Source organism: Petromyzon marinus, chromosome 75 (assembly GCF_048934315.1).
Source record: "Petromyzon marinus isolate PM22_M1 ecotype Great Lakes invasive population chromosome 75, UKy_Petmar_22M1.pri1.0, whole genome shotgun sequence".
NCBI classification, from domain to species: Eukaryota; Metazoa; Chordata; class Hyperoartia; order Petromyzontiformes; family Petromyzontidae; genus Petromyzon; species Petromyzon marinus.
This window is the reverse complement of record NC_133741.1, coordinates 7839503-7863783: the sequence shown is the minus strand read 5'-3', so window position 1 is coordinate 7863783 and position 24281 is coordinate 7839503. Positions and strand designations below refer to the sequence as shown.

At 50.1% G+C, this 24281-nt stretch overlaps 1 protein-coding gene across 1 annotated transcript in view; it reads right to left on the bottom strand.

The window, feature by feature from the left end:
• The window catches only part of LOC142907204 (uncharacterized), a 28112-nt gene extending 4906 nt beyond the window's left edge, over positions 1-23206 (bottom strand). Inside the window, exons 1-6 of the mRNA XM_076056467.1 lie at positions 23089-23206; positions 19703-19757; positions 16970-17072; positions 16219-16376; positions 3807-3945; positions 238-410 (exon numbers count right to left, since the gene is read on the bottom strand). Coding sequence (XP_075912582.1) covers positions 238-410; positions 3807-3945; positions 16219-16376; positions 16970-17072; positions 19703-19708 — 579 coding nt within the window. The 5' untranslated portion in view covers positions 19709-19757; positions 23089-23206. The remainder of the gene's footprint in view (positions 1-237; positions 411-3806; positions 3946-16218; positions 16377-16969; positions 17073-19702; positions 19758-23088) is intronic.
• Positions 23207-24281: the final 1075 nt, after the last annotated feature.

Sequence of the window (24281 nt, the reverse complement as noted above, 5' to 3'; positions counted from 1 at the left end):
AACTCTATGAGTATGGTTCTCTGTGGGTCTTTACGGGGTCTCTATGAGGATGGGTCTCTGTGCAGACCCACAGAGACCCATACCCATAGAGACCTGCCCGCCCGCTCACCCACCATACAGACCCACCGTACCCACCGTACCCACCCGCCATACCAACCGTACCCACCCACCATACCCACCGTACCCACCCACCATACCCACCGTACCCACCCACCGTACCCACCCACCCGCCCGTACCTCGATGCAGCAGTGCAGGTGGTCTTTGTAGGTATGTGAATTGAAGAGCACCTTGCCGGTGGCCAACTCGGCCACGGTGCAGCCCAGGGCCCACATGTCCACGGCACAGGTGACACGGTAGCCCAGCAGCAGCTCCGGGGCCATGTAGGGCAACGTCCCGCCCACGGTTTGGGCTGAGCAACAACAACAACAACAACGACGACGATGACTACAAAGTGGTCCCTCCGTCAACAGCGACGCGGGTGGAACAGTTTTTTCTCTCGGTCGGTTAAACGCGTGGTCGGCTTCTGCGACCGATACGTCACGGCGGATGGCGAGTGTTTTTATTTCGGGTTGGACCGCGTACTCTGGCTGCCCGCCCGATGACGATGATGATGATGACGATGACGATGATGATGACGATGATGATGACGATGATGATGACGATGATGATGATGATGATGCTCGGCTGCGAGCGCTCGAATTGTAAACGTCGTAGCGGGTTCACAACTCCAGCGCACCGGTTAGTGCTGTGCAAGCGACGAATCGATTGGCCGCGTCCCGCCCGCGTGACGCTGAACCTCACCGGCTGGCTGCACTTTAGGTGTTCTGTCGGCTTAAAGGACGCGACCTGGCTTGACTTTATTAATTCCAATTCAAAACAACGTTTGCATTTCTAGATTTAAAGTTTTCGTGACTTGCAAGGATCCGTACTCTTTGGTTCTGTTCGGTAAAGTCACGTAGTAGGTAAAAAAATAAAACGACGAAAATCACGACGTTTCGGCCACAACACAAGCGGCCTTCATCAGGTGAAGGGATCAGGCTGTCTCGCGCCAACCGGCATGTGCACCCGCACGTACACCGCCTCTATGCCAAGTCGGCCAATCAAATGCTAATTTGTTATGCTAATTCCTTTGTCAAGGCACCTTGTTTCCTCGCACACAGCTTAAAGGTCCGCGGCCTGAGCGTGGCTGTGTTCCACTCCAGCGCTGTCCTCCAGACAGCCTGGTCCCTTCACCTGATGAAGGCCGCTTGTGTTGTGGCCGAAACGTCGTGATTTTTGTTGTTTTATTTTTTTTACCTACGTGACTTTACCGAATAGAACCAAAGAGTATGGATCCTTGCAGTCACGAAAGCTTCAAGTCTAGAATTACAAACGCAACGATGACGTCGACGCGAGATAACCCCCGAGCAAAAAATATATATATATAAAACTCCACGCACGCAAAAGCCCCACTCGCTCACTTTTATACTTCAGGTAGAAGCTGCACCCGAAGTCGTTGACCCTCACTTTGCCGTCCGCGGTGAGCAGAATGTTGTCCTGGAACAAAGAGCAGAGACGGGGGAAGGGATTCCACGCTCGGAGGTTACGGCAGGAGCGTCCAGTCAGCAGTGTGTCGATCACGCAAGGTGACGCATTTACACCCACACGGGCAGCCCTCCCCACCCGCCCCACCCCACCCCGACTTGTGACACGGGCCACGTGCCTGAGACCCGTTCGAAGTCAATGAAGAATTAAAGCTTTCGTGACCGTGTAAATCGCTCGTTGTTTTTTTCCGGTAAAGTCACGTGTGTAGGAATACCGTAAAATTATATTGAAATAAATCAATCGCGACGTTTCGACGCGCAGCACAAGCGATCCTCATCAGGTGTAAAGTAAAAAAAACAAATCACGGAGGTAAATACAACAAGAATATGAGAGACGAGAATTCAACAAACCTAGGAAAAAACATTACGTGAAGCACAACCAGTCAGGTCAACAACACAGTTAGACACTTACCTGGTGGACCACGAATTTCAGAAGAGTGTTAAATTTCGTGGTTCGCCAGGTAAGTGTCTAACTGTGTTGTTGGCCTGACTGGTCGTGCTTCTATTTAAAGCTTTCGTGACTGCAAGGATTCATCTTCTTTGGTTCTTTCGGTAAAGTCATGTAGAATGAGACTAAAATAATAAATTGATAAAATAAAATAACACAATAATATTCTCACGACATTTCGGCCACAACGCAAGCGGCCGTCTTCAGGTGAAAGGTACGGACCCGTCGGGACGACAGAGCTTCAATGAACGATGTTAAGATTCGTAGCGACTTCTCCCAACCAGCTTAAAAGTCGCTACGAATCTTAACATCGTTTATTGAAGCTCTGTCGTCCCGACAGGTCCGTACCTTTCACCTGAAGACGGCCGCTTGCGTTGTGGCCGAAACGTCGTGAGAATTTTATCGTGTTATTTTATTATTTTATTCTCATTCTACCTGGTGACTTTACCGAAAGAACCAAAGAAGATGGTTGTGCTTCGCGTGATTTTTTTCTTAGCTGTGTTGAATTCTCGTCTCTCATCTTCTTGTTGTATTTACCTCCGTGATTTGTTACTTTTTACACCTGATCAAGATCGCTTGTGTTGCCGTTCGAAGTCGTTTTAAGAAACCACAAAACCTATTTTTACTTCACTATCAGGGTGTAAGGGCCCGGCAGAGCTGCTGTGAAGCTCTTTCATCAGACACGACCTGGCCATCACGTAATGAGAGCAGCTCAACCAAGTGGCTGATATCGTCATGTGCATCATCAGCAGCAGCATCATCATCGCATGGACATTTATCACAGCAGCCAAACACTCTAAACACGTGTTTCAACAGGCCCATAGAGACCCATACAGACCCACAGAGACACATACTGACCCACAGAGACCCATACTCATAGAGATCCATACAGACCCACAGAGACCCATACTCATAGAGACACATACAGACACACAGAGACCCATACAGACCCATACTCATAGAGACCCATACACACCCAGAGACCCATACTCATAGAGACCCATACAGACCTACAGAGACTCATACTCATAGAGACACATACAGACACACAGAGACCCATACTCATAGAGACCCATACACACCCAGAGACCCATACTCATAGAGACACATACAGACCTACAGAGACCCATACTCATAGAGACCCATAGACCCACAGAGACCCATACTCATAGAGACACATACAGACCCACAGAGACCCATACTCATAGAGACCCATACACACCCAGAGACCCATACTCAGAGACCCATACAGACCTACAGAGACCCATACTCATAGAGACCCATAGACCCACAGAGACCCATACTCATAGAGACACATACAGAGACCCATACTCATAGAGACCCATACTCATAGAGACCCACAGAGACCCATACTCATAGAGACCCATACTCATAGAGACCCACAGAGACCCATACTCATAGAGACACATACAGAGACCCATACTCATAGAGACCCACAGAGACCCATACTCATAGAGACCCACACAGAGACCCATACTCATAGAGACCCATACTCATAGAGACCCACAGAGACCCATACTCATAGAGACCCATACTCATAGAGACCCACAGAGACCCATACTCATAGAGACTCACACAGAGACCCACAGAGACCCATACTCATCGAGACCCACACAGAGACCCACAGACGGACGGGGCCCACGGTCGACCCCCCCGCGGGTCGACCGTGGGCCCCGGGGGTGGCCGCCTCCGCGCCAGCCGAGCGAGCGCCCCGGCGGGAGGTGGCCACCACCGCGGCCCGCCCCCCGCTCACCGGCTTGATGTCCGCGTGGACGACGCCCCGCCCCTTGGCGTACAGCAGGAAGTCGAGGATGGCCCCGGTGTACTCCCTCAGACGCCTCGGGTAGATCCGCCCGGCGCTCCCTTTTCTCACGACGTCTTTGAGGCTCCTCCTGAGGCCACAACGACAACAACGACGACGTTAAATAAAAACCCCTTTGCCGTTCCGATGACGTCCGCAGGGCCCCAAACGGACTGTACCACTTGGTTAGTTTTGCGGGGGGGTTGGGGGGGGGGTGGTGTAAAGCCTCGTCGCTCCGCCGGTGTTCATCCGCGGCCTCGCCACGCCGCACTGCTTGCGCTGACGGAGCCAACGCCCACAAAACGACGTTGAGTATTTTACGACGGTGATTTCGTTAAATTTCGATTTCAAGCTTTCGTGACTGGCAGTGATTCATATTGTTGGTTCTTTCGGTAAAGTGACGTCGTGAGAGTTTTATTGTTTTACGTGTATATATATTTTTATAGTTTTTATTGTTTCCCTTTCAACGTGGTGACTTTACCGAAAGAACCAAGAATATAATGATTTAATGATTTTATTGTAATTTCAACTATTTTATAAAAATTTTATTTAAAGCTTTCATGACTGCAGTAATTCATATTCTTAGTTCTTTCGGTAAAGTCACGTTGAAGGGAAACAATAAAATATATATAAAACAATTAAAAAAATGTTTTTAATACAATTATTTTTATACCATATTTTTTTAATTGTTTTATGTATATTTTATTATTTTATTGTTTCCCTTCAACGTGACTTTACCGAAAGAACTAAGAATAATTTATTATTTTGTCACCATCGTTTTATCGCTACGATTTCATCGCAATTTAATCAACGCATTATTTTCATTATTGCTTTATTATCAGCGTTTCACGATTTTGATTTCTACGAGCGGTATATTTTTATTTCATCACAATATCCTCGTTGCTGTTTTACAATTGTTCCGTCATTTTATTACCATCTTATCACGCATTATTTTTTTGTGTTGCATCATTACCCACCTATTAATAATGTATCATTTCATAATTTTCTCACTAACTTTTCAGTGGAAATATTTTATTACTATATTATATATATTTTAAAAAAAAAATTGAACGTGTAATTCGTGGGGAGCGTTTCCGTTGAATCGCGAGGACTTCCTGCGTCCATCTAAACAAACTGTCAAATCGCTCTCCGTGGTGCTAACGTTAAAAAATAAATAAACACAAAGCGCCACTCCTTTAAAATGTTTCTTGCCGTTGGATTTCGCACCTGATGATGACTGCTTGCGTTGCGGTCGAAACGTCGTGGGAATTTTATTGTTTATATATATTTGATTATTTTCATTGTTTCCCTATGTAATTATTATTCTTGGTTCTTTCGGTTAAAGTCACCGCCACGTAGATACGTAAATACATGGTGGTGACTTTAACCGAAAGAACCAAGAATAATAATTTTATTGTTTTACAATAATTTTATTGTTTTATATTTTTATTATTTTATTGTTTCCCTATCTACGTGACGGCGGTGGCTTTACCGAAAGAACCAAGAATAATAATTTTATTGTTTTATATTTTTATTATTTTTTTGTTTCCCCAATCTACGTGGCGGTGACTTTACCGAAACAACCAATAATATGAATAGCTGCAGTCGCGAAAGCTTTAAATAGAAAAATAAAAATAGTTTATAGTTGAGTGATTTTTCGATTTAAAGCTTTCGTGACTGCAGGGATTCATATTCTTGGTTCTTTTGGTAAAGTCACCACGTAGTAGAAGGGAAACAATAAAATAATAACAATATAAAACGATAAAGTTATTGTAAAACAATAAAATTATTATTCTTGGTTCTTTTGGTATAGTCACCACCACGTAGATAGGGGAAACAATAAAATAATAAAAATATAAAACAATAACATTATTGTAAAACAATAAAATTATTATTCTTGGTTCTTTCGGTAAAGTCACCGCCACGTAGATAGGGAAACAATAAAAATAATAAAATATAAAACAATAAAATTATTGTAAAATAATAAAATTTTTATTCTTGGTTCTTTCGGTAAAGTCACCGCCACGTAGATAGGGAAACAATAAAATAATAAAAATATAAAACAATAAAATTATTATTCTTGGTTCTTTCGGTAAAGTCACCGCCACGTAGATAGGGAAACAATAAAATAATAAAAATATAAAAAATAAAATTAATGTAAAACAATAAAATTATTATTCTTGGTTCTTTCGGTAAAGTCACCGCCACGTAGATAGGGAAACAATAAAATAAGAAAAATATAAAACAATACAATTATTGTAAAACAATAAAATTATTATTCTTGGTTCTTTCGGTAAAGTCACCGCCACCACGTAGATAGGGAAACAATAAAATAATAAAAATATAAAACAATAAAATTATTGTAAAACAATAAAATTATTATTCTTGGTTCTTTCGGTAAAGTCACCGCCACGTAGAAGGGAAACAATAAAATAATAAAAATATAAAACAATAAAATTATTGTAAAACAATAAAATTATTATTCTTGGTTCTTTCGGTAAAGTCACCACCACGTAGATAGGGAAACAATAAAATAATAAAAATATAAAACAATTAAATTATTGTAAAACAATCAAATTATTATTCTTGGTTCTTTCGGTAAAGTCACCCCCGCGTAGTAGAAGGAAAACAATAAAAGAATAAAAATATAAAACAATAAAATAATAAACAAAAACATGTAACGTACACTACACTATACACTACACTATACACTACACTACTACACACTACACTTTACACTACACACTACTATACACTACACTATACACTACACTATACACTACACTATACACTACACTCTACACTACTATACACTACACTACACTATACACTACACTATACACTACACTACTATACACTACACTACTACACACTACACTTTACACTACACTACACACTACTATACACTACACTGTACACTACACTATACACTACTACACACTACACTACTACACACTACACTACACTATACACTACACTACACACTACACTATACACTACACTATACACTACACTATACACTACACTTTACACTACACACTAGTTTCAGTTTCATTTATTTTGGTATAGCCCCGTGAGCCATCCGGCTCTTGAATCGGGTGCAACCGCAACAAACAAAAACCAAAAACACGACCAAGAAAAACATCTTAAGGTGACTTTGTGTGTGTTGACTGTGCAAAACAGAAAATCGATGGGGAAAAAACAGCAAAAATATTCCAGAAAAAGCACCGTGCACACCACCAACGCTGCGTGCAAAAATCCCAGTGTGGGATGCAAAGTCAAACAACAACCACAAGACAACTTTAGATTAAGGCCGTCAGTCTAACGCCGTACTACAACAAAACAAACATGTCCAAACCAAAAAAAACGTTTTCAAAATCACCAAAATAAAGTCATAAAAGCAATGTAACAGTGATCATAGAAACTGTGACCGAATTTTTTTTACAATAAACTACATAAACAACATGTACCACCAAACCCTAGAGCCATAGCTGGCTGCATGAGTCACTCCACAATAGCAGGAGCATCGGTCGGAGTATCACATTTTAAAATGCACCTTTAAGATCAGCGCGCTAAATCAAAATACAGATAATACTTTGCAGCGGTCATCCGGAGCGAAACATTTTATTTTATTTTAGGCCACTGAATAGCAGTGGCAGCTAGGGGTGTACAACTCCTCTAGAGCAGTTTTGAGTGAAGATCTCATAAGCAGTGATTCAAGTTGCAGTTTATTGGCAGGGCCTTTGCATCGATAGCAAAGTCCCTTCCTCCAGTATTTGCACGGCAATAGGGAATGTGAAAGCTGGTAAATGAGCGAAGACCTTAGGTCAAATTTGTTCTTTGAAGCAGAGAGGAGATCCAGCAGGTAGTCTGCGGATTTTTTCGTAAGTACATCGTGAATGAATAATATCTGGTGCACAATCCGTCGAACATTAAGAGATGTTCAGTTTGACCCAATGTAGAGATCACAGTGGTGAGTCCTATACGGGCAGTTCAATGTCAATCTTAAGGCCGAGTGATAGATGGAATCAAGCTTCTTCAGTACAGTACTTGGGGCTGATTTATACACGATGTCACAGTAGTCAAGTAGAGGCGGTATGGTAGCTTTCATCAATTCCAAACGGAACATTGGCGGGTAAGCAGTGCCTGTGTCGATACAGAAAACCAATCTTTTATTTTTGTCTTTTTACCAATATAATCAATGTGCCCTTCAAAATTCAGTCTTGAATCCAGGATGACCCCAACGAATTGCCACGTTCTGTCTGCGTGACAACAAGCTGTAAACGTTGTGGGTTCACTCTTCAACACACCGGTGGGCTAAAGCAGTGAACGAATTTTGCCTTTTGTCAACGTGACACTTTATTTTTGCCGATTGGCCGTGTCGGGTGGTGGAGGGTTAACGACACGTTTATAAATAACGGCGATCTAATCCACAAAAAAACCTTCATCACTGAACCCTTACTAGTCGGCCGTGTCGGGTGGTGGCGGATTTCACGACACGACATTGATGCATTTACGCGATCCAACCCCCCCCAAAAAACAAACCAAACCTATTAAGGATGACATTGGTCGCGACAGCCCTGCGAGTGAAACTCATTCAAAGTGATAAATCGACGAATTGAGTTGCTTGATTAACCGTTAAATCAATATTAATTCCGAAATAAAGAAACCATCGAGCGGAGCAATGGACACGCACGTGGGTGGGCGGGGTGGGTGGGTGGGTGGGGTGGGTGGGGTGGGTGGGTGGGTGGGGGTAAGCGGAGGTTCGCGTACTTCAAGAGCTCGACGACGAGGCAATTGTGCCCGCGGAATTGGAACGTGTCGAGGACCCGGATGACTCCGTAGCGCTCATCGCTGGCCCTGCCCTGCAGCTCCTTGGCCATCTTCAGCTCCCTTCTCTGGCAGGCCGCTATCGAGGGGCTGTGGAGCGGGAGGTGGAAGGTCGCGAAATCGATGACGGTGACTCTGCGTGGGTGACTCTGTGTGGGTGACTCTGTGTGGGTGACTCTGCGTGGGTGACTCTGTGTGGGTGTCTCTGTGTGGGTGTCTCTGCGTTGGTGACTCTGTGTGGGTGTCTCTGTGGGTGTCTCTGTGTGGGTCCGGGTGTCTCTGTGGGTCCGGGTGTCTCTGTGGGTCTGGGTGTCTCTGTAGCTCTCTGTGGGTCTCTGTGTGGGTATCTTTGTGTGGGTATCTCTGTGTGGGTCTGGGTGTCTCTGTGGGTGTCTCTGTGTGGGTGTCTCTGTGGGTATCTCTGTGTGGGTGTCTCTGTGGGTCTCCATAGGTCTGTTGGTTACACTTCACGTAGCCTCAAGGTGCACATGGCCTGGCAGAAGCAACGTGGTGACGTCACCGCCACCTAGTGGCCAATGGCGATTGTTGTTGTTAGTTTGTAGTTAGCAATAGTGGTACGGCAGTTATTATTCTGTTGGTTAACTTTGATTCACAGCAGTAGTCTTACGGCAGGTTATTATTTAGTGAGTTAGTTGATATTTAGCAGTAAGTTTTACGGCGGTAAAATTTTGTTTGTGAGTTTTATAGTTAGCAGCAGTTTTATGGCAGTTAGTATTTTGTTAGTTTATAGTTAGCAGCAGTTTTATGGCAGTAAGATTTTGTTAGTTTATAGTTAGCAGCAGTTTATGGCAGTTAGTATTTTGTTAGTTCATAGCAGCAGTTTTACAGCAGTTAGTATTTTGTTAGTTCATAGTTAGCAGCAGGTTTACGGCAGTTAGTATTTTATTAGTTTATAGTTAGCAGCAGTTTTACGGCAGTTAGTATTTTGTTAGTTTATAGTTAGCAGAAGTTTTTCGGCAGTTAGTATTTTGTTCGTTTATAGTTAGCGGCAGTTTTACGTCAGTTAGTATTTTGTTAGTTTATAGTTAGCAGAAGTTTTACGGCAGTTAGTATTTTGTCGGCGAGTCCACAGTTGGTGGCAGTTTCACGGCGGTGCCTCCGATCATTTGATGATTATTTCCCGAGAATCGCGGGCCACCGCGGAAGGCCCTCCCGGCTCACCGCGAGGCCATCGACAGCATCTTGACGGCCACGAGCGTTTTGGTTTTGTGGTCGAGGCACTGCAGCACCAGCCCCTGGCCTCCCTTGCCGATCTTCTTCTGCACCTCGTAGCGGTACTGGAGCTGTTCCTTGCGGACCTAGGGAGGCGGAGGAGGAGGAGGCGGAGGCCGGTGGTCAGAGCCGTCGCGAACGGAGCGCCTGACGCTCGGTGGTGGCGGCGACGGCGGCAGTCGGGGATTCCACGACCGCCATTCTCCACCACGAAGGTTTGTTTTTGCTCGGGTATCGGATCGCGGAAACGTTTAAATGTTGCGTTAAACTTGCCGAACGCTGCTTGACTTGAAGCTTTCGTGACTGCAGGAATTCACATTCTTGGGTCCGTCGGTAAAGCCACCACGTGGATAGGCTCAAAGGAAATAATCAAAGATAACGGAAAACTCCGACGTTTCCATCGCAACGCAAGCGGTCGTCTTCCCGTTACTTTTATTATTGTCTTTGAACCTATCTACGCGACTTTACCGACGGACCCAAGAAGGCCGAATGATGTTAAAACTTGGGGGGGGTTGTTCGCCTTTTTGCGTTTATCCATCTAACACTGGGTAGTGAGACGCTGGTAGTGAGACACTGGTGGTGAGACACTGGTAGTGAGACGCTGCTAGTGAGACACTGGTAGTGAGACACTGGTGGTGAGACACTGGGTAGTCAGACACTGTGTAATGAGACACTGGTGGTGAGACACTGGGTAGTGAGACACTGGTGGTGAGACACTGGGTAGTGAGACACTGGTGGTGAGACACTGGGTAGTGAGACACTGGGTAGTGAGCCACAGGTGGTGAGACACAGGTGGTGAGACACTGGATAGTGAGACACTGGGTAGTGAGACACTGGTGGTGAGACACTGGGTAGTGAGACACCGCTAGTGAGACACTGGGTAGTGAGACACTGGGTAGTGAGACACTGGTAGTGAGACACAGGTAGTGAGACACTGGGTAGTGAGACACTGGGTAGCGAGACACAGGGTAGTGAGACACTGGTAGTGAGACACTGGTGGTGAGACACTGGTGGTGAGACACTGGTAATGAGACACTGGGTAGTGAGACACTGGGAAGTGAGACACTGTGTGGTGAGACACTGGGTAGTGAGACACTGGTGGTGAGACACTGCTGGCGAGACAGGTAGTGAGACACTGGTAGTGAGACACTGGGTAGTGAGACACTGGGTAGTGAGACACTGTGTAATGAGACACTGGTGGTGAGACACTGGTGGTGAGACACTGGGTAGTGAGACACTGTGTAATGAGACACTGGTGGTGAGACACTGGTGGTGAGACACTGGGTAGTGAGACACTGGGTAGTGAGACACAGGTGGTGAGACACAGGTGGTGAGACACTGGGTAGTGAGACACTGGGTAGTGAGACACTGGTGGTGAGACACTGGGTAGTGAGACACCGCTAGTGAGACACAGGTAGTGAGACACTGGGTAGTGAGACACTGGGTAGTGAGACACTGGTAGTGAGACACTGGTGGTGAGACACTGGTAATGAGACACTGGGTAGTGAGACACTGGGTAGTGAGACACTGGGTAGTGAGACACTGGGTAGTGAGACACAGGGTAGTGAGACACTGGTGGTGAGACACTGGTGGTGAGACACTGGTAATGAGACACTGGGTAGTGAGACACTGGGTAGTGAGACACTGTGTGGTGAGACACTGGGTAGTGAGACACTGGTGGTGAGACACTGCTGGCGAGACACTGGTAGTGAGACACTGGGTAGTGAGACACTGGGTAGTGAGACACTGGGTAGTGAGACTGGTGGTGAGACATTGGTAGTGAGACATTGGGTGGTGTGATACTGGTAGTGAGACACTGGGTAGTGAGACACTGGGTAGTGAGACACTGGTAGTGAGCCACTGGGTAGTGAGACACTGGTAGTGAGACACTGGTAGTGAGACAATGGGTAGTGAGACACTGGTAGTGAGACACTGGGTAGTGAGACACTGGTAGTGAGACACTGGTAGTGAGACAATGGGTAGTGAGACACTGGTAGTGAGACACTGGTAGTGAGACATTGCTAGTGAGACACTGGTACTGAGACACTGGTGGTGATACACTGCTAGTGAGACACTGGGTAGTGAGACACTGGTAGTGAGACATTGCTAGTGAGACACTGGGTAGTGAGACACTGGTAGTGAGACACTGGGTAGTGAGATACTGGTAGTGAGACACTGGGTAGTGAGACACTGGTAGTGAGACAATGGGTAGTGAGACACTGGGTAGTGAGACACTGCTAGTGAGACACGGGTGGTGAGACACTGGTAGTGGGACAGGTTGTGAGACACTGGTAGTGAGACACTGGTGGTGAGACACTGGTGGTGAGACACTGGGTAGTGAGACACTGGTGGTGAGACACTCGGTAGTGAGACACTGTTAGTGAGACACTGGTAGCGAGACACTGGTAGTGAGACACTGGTGGTAAGACACTGCTAGTGAGACACTGGGTAGTGAGACACTGGTAGTGAGACACTGGTGGTGAGACACTGCTAGTGAGACACTGGGTAGTGAGACACTGGGTAGTCAGACACTGCTAGTGAGACACTAGGTAGTGAGACACTGGGTAGTGAGACACTGCTAGTGAGACACAGGTAGTGAGACACTGGGTAGTGAGACACTGGGTAGTGAGACACAGGTAGTGAGACACTGGGTAGTGAGACACTGGGTAGTGAGACACTGGGTAGTGAGACACAGGTAGTGAGACACTGCTAGTGAGACACTGGGTAGTGAGACACTGGGTAGTGAGACACTGGGTAGTGAGACACTGGGTAGTGAGACACAGGTTGTGAGACTAGGGCCTAAAGAAGGACGCTCTCTCTGGTGCAGACCAATTAGTGTCAAAGGCAATGCCACTTATTACCAGAGCCTGTTTTTGTTTGCATGTTCACCACAAGGTTGTGTTTTTATTTACAGAAATGGTACAGCCTATTGTTACGCTGTTAAAGACCCCACCACTTGAACTGCCTATGTAGCTCTTCTATCTCAAAAGCGACCTGGCCATCGCAAACCGTAGCTCAACGAAGTGGCCTCATCATTACCACCGTGTGGCAATGATGAGGCCCGTGGGTTCTAAATGTGCGGTGACATCGTCTCTAAATGTCTCTAAGGAAAAACGACGGAGGGAGGACCCCGGCGGAAAGAAATCCACGCCACCCACGAGGAGAGAGATCGAGACGTAAACTCCGCATATGCAACAGCTAACAGCAGCGGCATCAGCGGGTGTCAGGGCCGGTATCGAACCCACGACCTCCTGCACACCGGGCGAGGGAGCTAACATCTTCTGGCCACCGCGGCCGACGTCCTCGTCGTCGTGAGTGGATTGGCCAAAGTTCGCGACAAAACGGTGCAAAATAACTTTAACGCGATGTGTGGCGGCGCCATAGATGGAGCAAGGGGCATCAAAGGGGACCTCCCCAGGTCGATCTGGACCAGTTGAAGACCGAAAGCCTAAGACCAGCAGCTAGACAGGAAGGCCCAAGCCCAGCTAGATAGGAGACCCCCCTAGCCCCCGCTGCCCTTAGCAGGGCCGGGGGACTTTGTGCGGCTCGGCCGTGAGACTCCGGGAACCCCTGGTCCCCTGACGTCCTCGTGAGGGCCGCGTCCAGTGGGTCAGTGGTCGGAACTCGGAACCGTGGCTAGGGCCGAGTTAGAACGGCCTCCCCCCTAGGCACCCATAGCCGGAGGACCCTGAGTGTAGCCCTGTGTTACAGGGCACGTTAGCCCGGAGGCAGTACCCTCACTAGACAGTGGTGTAGGAGGACCCTGAGTGTAGCCCTGTGTTACAGGGCACGTTAGCCCAGAGGCAGTACCCTCCCTAGACAGTGGTGTAGGAGGACCCTGAGTGTAGTTCTGTGTTATAGGGCACGTTAGCCCGGAGGCAGTACCTCCCTAGAGAGTGGTGTAGGAGGACCCTGAGTGTATCCCTGTGTTATAGGGCACGTTAGCCTGGAGGCAGTACCCTCCCTAGACAGTGGTGTAGGAGGACCCTGAGTGTAGTTCTGTGTTATAGGGCACGTTAGTCCAGAGGCAGTACCCACCCTAGACAGTGGTGTAGGAGGACCCTGAGTGTAGCCCTGTGTTATAGGGCACGTTAGCCCAGAGACAGTACCCTCCCTAGACAGTGGTGTAGGAGTACCCTGAGTGTAGTTCTGTGTTACAGGGCACGTTAGCCCGGAGGCAGTACCCTCCCTAGACAGTGGTGTAGGAGGACCCTGAGTGTAGCCCTGTGTTATAGGGCACGTTAGCCCAGAGGCAGTACGCTCCCTAGACAGTGGTGTAGGAGTACCCAGAGTGTAGTTCTGTGTTATAGGGCACGTTAGCCCGGAGGCAGTACCCTCACTAGACAGTGGTGTAGGAGGACCCTGAGTGTAGCCCTGTGTTACAGGGCACGTTAGCCCAGAGGCAGTACCCTCCCTAGACAGTGGTGTAGGAGGACCCTGAGTGTAGTTCTGTGTTATAGGGCACGTTAGCCCGGAGGCAGTACCTCCCTAGAGAGTGGTGTAGGAGGACCCTGAGTGTATCCCTGTGTTATAGGGCACGTTAGCCTGGAGGCAGTACCCTCCCTAGACAGTGGTGTAGGAGGACCCTGAGTGTAGTTCTGTGTTATAGGGCACGTTAGTCCAGAGGCAGTACCCACCCTAGACAGTGGTGTAGGAGGACCCTGAGTGTAGCCCTGTGTTATACGGCACGTTAGCCCAGAGGCAGTACCCTCCCTAGACAGTGGTGTAGGAGTACCCTGAGTGTAGTTCTGTGTTACAGGGCACGTTAGCCCGGAGGCAGTACCCTCCCTAGACAGTGGTGTAGGAGGACCCTGAGTGTAGCCCTGTGTTATAGGGCACGTTAGCCCAGAGGCAGTACCCTCCCTAGACAGTGGTGTAGGAGGACCCTGAGTGTAGTTCTGTGTTATAGGGCACGTTAGCCCAGAGGCAGTACCCTCCCTAGACAGTGGTGTAGGAGGACCCTGAGTGTAGCCCTGTGTTAGGGCACGTTAACCCTAGGTGTAGAGGACAGTAACCCTGAGTGTACTGGGACTGTACTGCCGAGCGAGGTGGTTTAATGAACAGTGTTGCCTCCAAGAACCGACTCCGACGTCTCCTGAATCCACAACACTACACGTGCACAGAGACCCAGATCCCGAGAGACCCACAGAGACCCACAGACACCCAGACCAATCAAGGCTCACACAGATCATTAGAGACCCACAGAGACCCCCAGAAACCCGTAGCACAAAACCTTAACCGACTGTCTGTGTCTGGTGGTGGTGGCAGGTTTAACCATTGCACATTTATACTCGTGCCTTCTAACCCAACAAAAAGCTCTGTGGGTGTCTAATGGTGTCTCTTTGGGTGCCTGAGTGGGTCTCAATGGGAGTGGGTCTCTGTGGGTGTCTCTGTGGGTGTCTCTTTGGGTCTCTGTGGATCTCTGTGGGTGTCTCTGTGGGTGTCTCTGTGGCTGTCTCTTTGGGTCTCTGTGGGTCTCTATGGGTTTCTCTGTGGGTGTCTCTTTGGGTCTCTGTGGGTGTCTCTATGGGTGTCTATGGGTGTCTCTGTGGGTGTCTATGGGTGTCTCTGTGGGTGTCTCTGTGGGTTTCTCTTTGGGTCTCTGTGGGTCTCTATCGATGTCTCTGTGGGTGTCTCTTTGGGTCTCTGTGGGTCTTTGTGGGTCTCTATGGGTGTCTCAATGGGAGTGGGTCTCTGTGGGTGTCTCTGTGGGTGTCTCTGTGGGTGTCTCCGTGGGTGTCTATGGGTGTCTCTGTGGGTCTCTGTGGGTGTCTCTGGGTGTCTCTGTGGGTGTCTCTGGGTGTCTCTGTGGGTCTCTCTGGGTGTCTCTGTGGGTGTCTCTGTGGGTGTCTCTGTGGGTCTCTGGGTGTCTCAATGGGAGTGGCTCTCTGTGGGTGTCTCTGTGGGTGTCTCTGTAGGTGTCTCTTTGGGTCTCTGTGGGTTTCTATGGGTCTCTATTGGTGTCTCTGTGGGTGTCTCTGTGGGTCTCTATGGGTGTCTCTGTGGGTGTCTCTGTGGGTGTCTCTGTGGGTGTCTCTTTGGGTGTCTCTTTGGGTCTCTGTGGGTCTCTGTGGGTCTCTGTGGGTCTCTGTGGGTGTCTCTTTGGGTCTCTGTGGGTCTCTGTGGGTGTCTCAATGAGAGTGGGTCGCTGTGGGTGTCTCTGTGGGTGTCTCTGTCGGTCTCTATGGGTGTCTCTGTGGGTCTCTATGGGTGTCTCAATGGGAGTGGGTCTCTGTGGGTGTCTCTGTGGGTGTCTCTGTGGGTATCTCTGTGGGTGTCTCTGTGTCTCTGTGAGCCTCACAGGGATGTAGTTGTTGTTATCGTCGTCGTAGCCGTCGTTGTTGTTGCCGCCCCGTGGTTTGCCGACCTTGTCCACAGTGAAGAACCAAATTTGTTTCATGGCCGCCAGCTCCAGCTTTTGGCGATGACTCAGCTGAGGTCCAAAGAGTTCCAGGATCGCTAAACACGTGACAACAACAACAACAGCTTAAACTTTGAACTATCTCTGTTTTGTTTACATGCCAGGTAAGGCCCCCATGAAACATGACCATCATGACATCCATCATGCAACATGGCCACAATGAAGTCCCCCTTGCAAAATGGTCACAATGAAGTCCCCCATGCAACATGGCCACCATGACAACCCCCATGCAACATGGCCATCATGACATCCCTCATGCAACATGGCCGCAATGAAGTCCACCATGCAACATGGCCACAATGAAGTCCCCCATGCAACATGGCCATCATGACATCCCTCATGCAACATGGCCGCAATGAAGTCCCCCTTGCAAAATGGCCGCAATGAAGTCCACCATGCAACATGGCCACTCTAACGACCCCCATGCATCATGGCCACCGTGAAATCCCCCACGTAACATGGCCATAGTGATGTCCCCCATGCAAAATGGCTGCCGTGACATCCCCCATGCAACGTGGCCATCGTGAAGACCCCTATGCAACATGGCCACCGTGAAGTCCCCCATGCAAAATGGCGGTAGTGACTTCCCCCCCATTCACCGTGGCCACGTTCCGCTCACTGCTGTTCTCACCTCGAGGCGATTTACAGCGGATAGGTCCGGTGCCGGCTGCGGACAGCGCGCTCCACGTGTTGCCACAGACTCCCTCCCTCCTTCTCGCTGCAGCTTGGCTCGTCTACACGCACACACACACACAAAAACAATATTGCAGTAGGCTCCTCTACACACACAGACTTCACGTGAACAGTAGGCGTTAGTGCCGGGGTCGAACCCACGACCTCCTGTATACAAAGTGAGGTTGTTAACATCTCCTAGCCACCGTGGTGCCACAGAGTAGTGTACGGGCATCACAAACACACTCACTACATCTGGCGGAGGATCGTTCCCAGGTTCGGATCGTGAGTGCGAGTTGCAAGTCGATGTCAAACAAATACATATTTCATGGAAGCTCGTTCGTAAGTGTGGGTGGTGTTCGTAAGTGAGGGTGGTGTTGGTAAGTGATGGTGGTGTTGGTAAGTGAGGGTGGTGTTGGTAAGTGATGGTGGTGTTGGTAAGTGAGGGTGGTGTTGGTAAGTGTTGGTGGTGTTGGTAAGTGTGGGTGGTGTTGGTAAGTGTGGGTGGTGTTGGTAAGTGCTGGTGATGTTGGTAAGTGAGGGTGGTGTTGGTAAGTGTGGGTGGTGTTGGTAAGTGAGGGTGGTGTTGGTAAGTGTGGGTGGTGTTGGTAAGTACTGGTGGTGTTGGTAAGTGAGGGTGGTGTTGGTAAGTGTGGGTGGTGTTGGTAAGTATTGGCGGTGTTGGTAAGTGTGTGTGGTGTTGGTAAGTGCGGGTGGTGTTGGTAAGTGTGGGTGGTGTTGGTAAGTGTTGGTGGTGTTGGTAAGTGTGTGTGGTGTTGGTAAGTGAGGGTGGTGTTGGTAAGTGTGGGTGTTGTTGGTAAGTGAGGGTGGTGTTGGTAAGTGAGGGTGGTGTTGGTAAGTGTGGGTGGTGTTGGTAAGTGAGGGTGGTGTTGGTAAGTGAGGGTGGTGTTGGTAAGTGAGGGTGGTGTTGGTAAGTGAGGGTGGTGTTGGTAAGTGTGGGTGGTGTTGGTAAGTGTGGGTGGTGTTGGTAAGTGTGGGTGGTGTTGGTAAGTGTGGGTGGTGTTGGTGATGGTGGTGTTGGTAAGTGAGGGTGGTGTTCGTAAGTGTGGGTGGTGTTGGTAAGTGAGGGTGGTGTTGGTAAGGGTGGTTGGTGTTGGTAAGTGAGGGTGGTGTTGGTAAGTGTGGGTGGTGTTGCTAAGTGAGGGTGGTGTTGGTAAGTGCTGGTGGTGTTGGTAAGTGTGGGTGGTGTTGGTAAGTGTGGATGGTGTTGGTAAGTGTGAGTGCTGTTGGTAAGTGTGAGTGCTGTTGGTAAGTGTGAGTGGTGTTGGTAAGTGTGGGTGGTGTTGGTAAGTGTGGGTGGTGTTGGTAAGTGTGGGTGGTGTTGGTAAGTGAGGGTGGTGTTGGTAAGTGAGGGTGGTGTTGGTAAGTGTGGGTGGTGTTGGTAAGTGAGGATGGTGTTGGTAAGTGCTGGTAGTGTTGGTAAGTGTGAGTGCTGTTGGTAAGTGTGAGTGGTGTTGGTAAGTGTGGGTGGTGTTGGTAAGTGAGGGTGGTGTTGGTGAGGGTGGTGTTGCTAAGTGTGGGTGGTGTTGGTAAGTGTGGGTGTGGTGTTGGTAAGTGTGGGTGGTGATCGTAAGTGAGGGTGGTGTTGGTAAGTGTGGGTGGTGTTGGTAAGTGAGGGTGGTGTTGGTAAGTGTGGGTGGTGTTGGTAAGTGTGGGTGGTGTTGGTAAGTGAGGGTGGTGTTGGTAAGTGTGGGTGGTGTTGGTAAGTGTGGGTGGTGTTGGTAAGTGTGGGTGGTGTTGGTAAGTGTGGGTGGTGTTGGTGATGGTGGTGTTGGTAAGTGAGGGTGGTGTTCGTAAGTGTGGGTGGTGTTGGTAAGTGAGGGTGTGTTGGTAAGTGAGGGTGGTGTTGGTAAGTGAGGGTGGTGTTGGTAAGGGTGGTTGGTGTTGGTAAGTGAGGGTGGTGTTGGTAAGTGTGGGTGGTGTTGGTAAGTGAGGGTGGTGTTGGTAAGTGCTGGTGGTGTTGGTAAGTGTGGGTGGTGTTGGTAAGTGTGGATGGTGTTGGTAAGTGTGAGTGCTGTTGGTAAGTGTGAGTGCTGTTGGTAAGTGTGAGTGGTGTTGGTAAGTGTGGGTGGTGTTGGTAAGTGTGGGTGGTGTTGGTAAGTGTGGGTGGTGTTGGTAAGTGAGGGTGGTGTTGGTAAGTGAGGGTGGTGTTGGTAAGTGTGGGTGGTGTTGTTAAGTGAGGGTGGTGTTGGTAAGTGCTGGTAGTGTTGGTAAGTGTGAGTGCTGTTGGTAAGTGGGAGTGGTGTTGGTAAGTGTGGGTGGTGTTGGTAAGTGAGGGTGGTGTTGGTGAGGGTGGTGTTGGTAAGTGTGGGTGGTGTTGGTAAGTGTGGGTGTGGTGTTGGTAAGTGTGGGTGGTGATCGTAAGTGAGGGTGGTGTTGGTAAGTGTGGGTGGTGTTGGTAAGTGAGGGTGGTGTTGGTAAGTGTGGGTGGTGGTCGTAAGTGAGGGTGGTGTTGGTAAGTGTGGGTGGTGTTGGTAAGTGTGAGTGCTGTTGGTAAGTGTGAGTGCTGTTGGTAAGTGTGGGTGGTGTTGGTAAGTGAGGGTGGTGTTGGTAAGTGTGGGTGGTGTTGGTAAGTGTGGGTGGTGTTGGTGAGGGTGGTGTTGGTAAGTGCGGGTGGTGTCGGTATGTGAGGGTGGTGTTGGTAAGTCGAGTGTAGGGGCCCATGCGTTACCTGCATGGTGTTGATGCTCAGAGTGGCTTCGCTCACGCAGCAGTCCCCAAGGTCTCTGTGTGGGTGGGGGGGGTGGAGATGATGTAGAGAGTCACAACACGAACTCACATCCTCACCACTGTCCCACATCCCCCCCACCAGGAACCCACCATTCTCACAACGAACTCCCATCCTCACCAGGAACTCCCAATACAGACTCACATCCTCACCACGAACTCACATGGACTCACATCCTCACCACGGACCCAACCTCACCACGAACCCACAACACGAACCCACACACCACGAACCCACAACACTCACCACGAACCCACAACACTCACCACGAACCCACAACACGGACCCACACACTCACCACGATCCCACAACACTCACCACGAACCCACAACACGGATCCACACACTCACCACGAACCCACAACACGGACCCACACACTCACCACGATCCCACAACACTCACCACGAACCCACAACACGGACCCACAACACTCACCACGAACCCACAACACTCACCACGAACCCACAACACGGACCCACACACTCACCACGAACCCACAACACGGACCCACAACACTCACTACGAACCCACAACACGGACCCACACACTCACCACGAACCCACAACACTCACCACGAACCCACAACACGGACCCACAACACTCACCACGAACCCACAACACTCACCACGAACCCAAAACACGGACCCACACACACACCACGGACCCACACACTCACCACGAACCCACAACACTCACCACGAACCCACAACACGGACCCACAACATTCACCACGAACCCACACACTCAGCACGAACCCACAACACTCACCACGAACCCACAACACGGACCCACACACTCACCACGAACCCACAACACTCACCACGCACCCACAACACTCACCACGAACCCACAACACGGACCCACACACTCACCACGAACCCACAACACTCACCACGAACCCACAACAGGGACCCACACACTCACCACGAACCCACAACACTCACCACGAACCCACAGCACGGACCCAGACACTCACCACGAACCCACAACACTCACCACGAACCCACAACACTCACCACGAACCCACAACACGGACCTACACACTCACCAAGAACCCACAACACGGACCCACAACACTCACCACGAACCCACAAAACGGACCCACACACTCACCACAGACCCACAACACTCACCACGGACCCACAACACTCACAAGAACCAACAACACGGACCCACAACACTCACCACGAACCCACAACACGGACCTACACACTCACCAAGAACCCACAACACGGACCCACAACACTCACCACGAACCCACAACACGGACCCACACACTCACCACGGACCCACAACACTCACCACGGACCCACAACACTCACCACGAACCCACAACACGGACCCACAACACTCACCACGAACCCACAACACGGACCCACACACTCACCACGGACCCACAACACTCACCACGAACCCACAACACTCACCACGAACCCACAACACGAACCCACAACACTCACCACGGACCCACAACACGGACCCACAACACTCACCACGAACCAATAACACTCACCACGCACCCACAACACTCACCACGAACCCACAACACTCACCACGAACCCACAACACGAACCCACAACACTCACCACGGACCCACAACACGGACCCACACACTCACCACGAACCCACAACACTCACCACGCACCCACAACACTCACCACGAACCCACAACACGGACCCACAACACTCACCACGAACCCACAACACGGACCCACACGCTCACCACGAACCCACAACACTCACCACGAACCCACAACAGGGACCCACACACTAACCACGAACCCACAACACTCACCACGAACCCACAGCACGGACCCAGACACTCACCACGAACCCACAACACTCACCACGAACCCACAACACTCACCACGAACCCACAACACGGACCTACACACTCACCAAGAACCCACAACACGGACCCACACACTCACCACGAACCCACAACACTCACCACGAACCCACAACACGGACCTACACACGCACCAAGAACCCACAACACGGATCCACACACTCACCACGAACCCACAACACTCACTACGAACCCACAACACGGACCCACAACACTCACCACGAACCCACAACACGGACCCACACGCTCACCACGAACCCACAACACTCACCACGACCCCACAACAGGGACCCACACACTAACCACGAACCCACAACACTCACCACGAACCCACAGCACGGACCCAGACACTCACCACGAACCCACAACACTCACCACGAACCCACAACACTCACCACGAACCCACAACACGGACCTACACACTCACCAAGAACCCACAACACGGACCCACAACACTCACCACGAACCCACAACACGGACCCACACACTCACCACAGACCCACAACACTCACCACGGACCCACAACACTCACACGAACCAACAACACGGACCCACAACACTCACCACGAACCCACAACACGGACCTACACACTCACCAAGAACCCACAACACGGACCCACAACACTCACCACGAACCCACAACACGGACCCACACACTCACCACGGACCCACAACACTCACCACGGACCCACAACACTCACCACGAACCCACAACACGGACCCACAACACTCACCACGAACCCACAACACGGACCCACACACTCACCACGGACCCACAACACTCACCGCGAACCCACAACACTCACCACGAACCCACAACACGAACCCACAACACTCACCACGGACCCACAACACGGACCCACAACACTCACCACGAACCAACAACACTCACCACGCACCCACAACACTCACCACGAACCCACAACACTCACCACGAACCCACAACACGAACCCACAACACTCACCACGGACCCACAACACGGACCCACACACTCACCACGAACCCACAACACTCACCACGCACCCACAACACTCACCACGAACCCACAACACGGACCCACAACACTCACCACGAACCCACAACACGGACCCACACGCTCACCACGAACCCACAACACTCACCACGAACCCACAACAGGGACCCACACACTAACCACGAACCCACAACACTCACCACGAACCCACAGCACGGACCCAGACACTCACCACGAACCCACAACACTCACCACGAACCCACAACACGGACCTACACACTCACCAAGAACCCACAACACGGACCCACACACTCACCACGAACCCACAACACTCACAACGAACCCTCAACACGGACCTACACACTCACCAAGAACCCACAACACGGATCCACACACTCACCACGAACCCACAACACTCACTACGAACCCACAACACGGACCCACAACACTCACCACGAACCCACAACACGGACCCACACGCTCACCACTAAACCCACAAAACTCACCTCGTCAAAAGTTTCTCTAGGATGGCTTCAACAGAAGTTGTTTGAAAAACGACGATGATGAAGCTGAGTCAGCTGACGTTTAAGAACCTGCCGACTCCTTCACGCCAGTCTCGTACCGAGGGAGCTTGTGATGATTGCAGCGTCACCGGTGATGTCAGAGTCCGAGTGACGTGACCACGCCCCCTTCAGCCACACCCCTCCGAGTGACGTGGCAATGCGAGACCACGCCCCCGGAAGCCGCCTTCCGCCCCGAGTCTATGGGCGCCCACCTCCACCCCCAACTTCTACTTCCGCTTCCGGTCGTGGCGAATTGCGGCGATGGCGGGAAAAATCTGAACCCTGACTGGGCCTCCTCGTGGTCGACTCAGCCTGAAGATGCCGACACGGGGCTCTGTGTGAGGTGAGTCTGTGGGTCTCTGTGTGTGGTGAGTTTGTGTGGTGAGTTTGTGTGGTGAGTCTGTGGGTCTCTGTGTGGTGAGTCTGTGGGTCTCTGTGTGGTGAGTCTGTGGGTCTCTGTGTGAGGTGAGTCTGTGGATGTCTGTGTGAGGTGAGTCTGTGGGTCTCTGTGTGGTGAGTCTGTGGGTCTCTGTGTGGTGAGTCTGTGGGTCTCTGTGTGGTGAGTCTGTGGGTCTCTGTGTAAGGTGAGTCTGTGGGTCTCTGTGTGAAGTGAGTCTGTGGGTGTCTGTGTGAGGTGAGTTTGTGGGTGTCTGTGTGGTGAGTTTGTATTTATCTGTGAGGTGAGTCTGTGCGTCTTTGTGTGAGGTGAGTGTAGGTGTCTGTGTGTGGTGAGTCTGTGGGTCTCTGTGTGTGTCTGTGTGAGGTGAGTGTGTGTGTCTGTGTGAGGTGAGGGTGTGTGTCTGTGTGAGGTGAGTCTGTGGGTCTCTGTGTCGTTAGTCTGTGTGAGGTGAGTCTGTGGGTGTCTGTGTGAGGTGAGGGTGTGTGTCTGTGTGAGGTGAGTCTGGGTCTCTGTGTGAGGTGAGTTTGTGGGTCTCTCTGTGTGGTGAGTTTGTGGGTCTCTCTGTGTGGTGAGTCTGTGGGTCTCTGTGTGAGGTGAGTCTGTGGGTGTCTGTGTGAGCTGAGTCTGTTGGTGTCTGTGTGAGGTGAGTTTGTGGGTCTCTGTGTGTGGTGAGTCTGTGGGTCTCTGTGTGTGTCTGGGTGAGGTGAGTCTGTGGGTGTCTGTGAGGTCAGTCTGT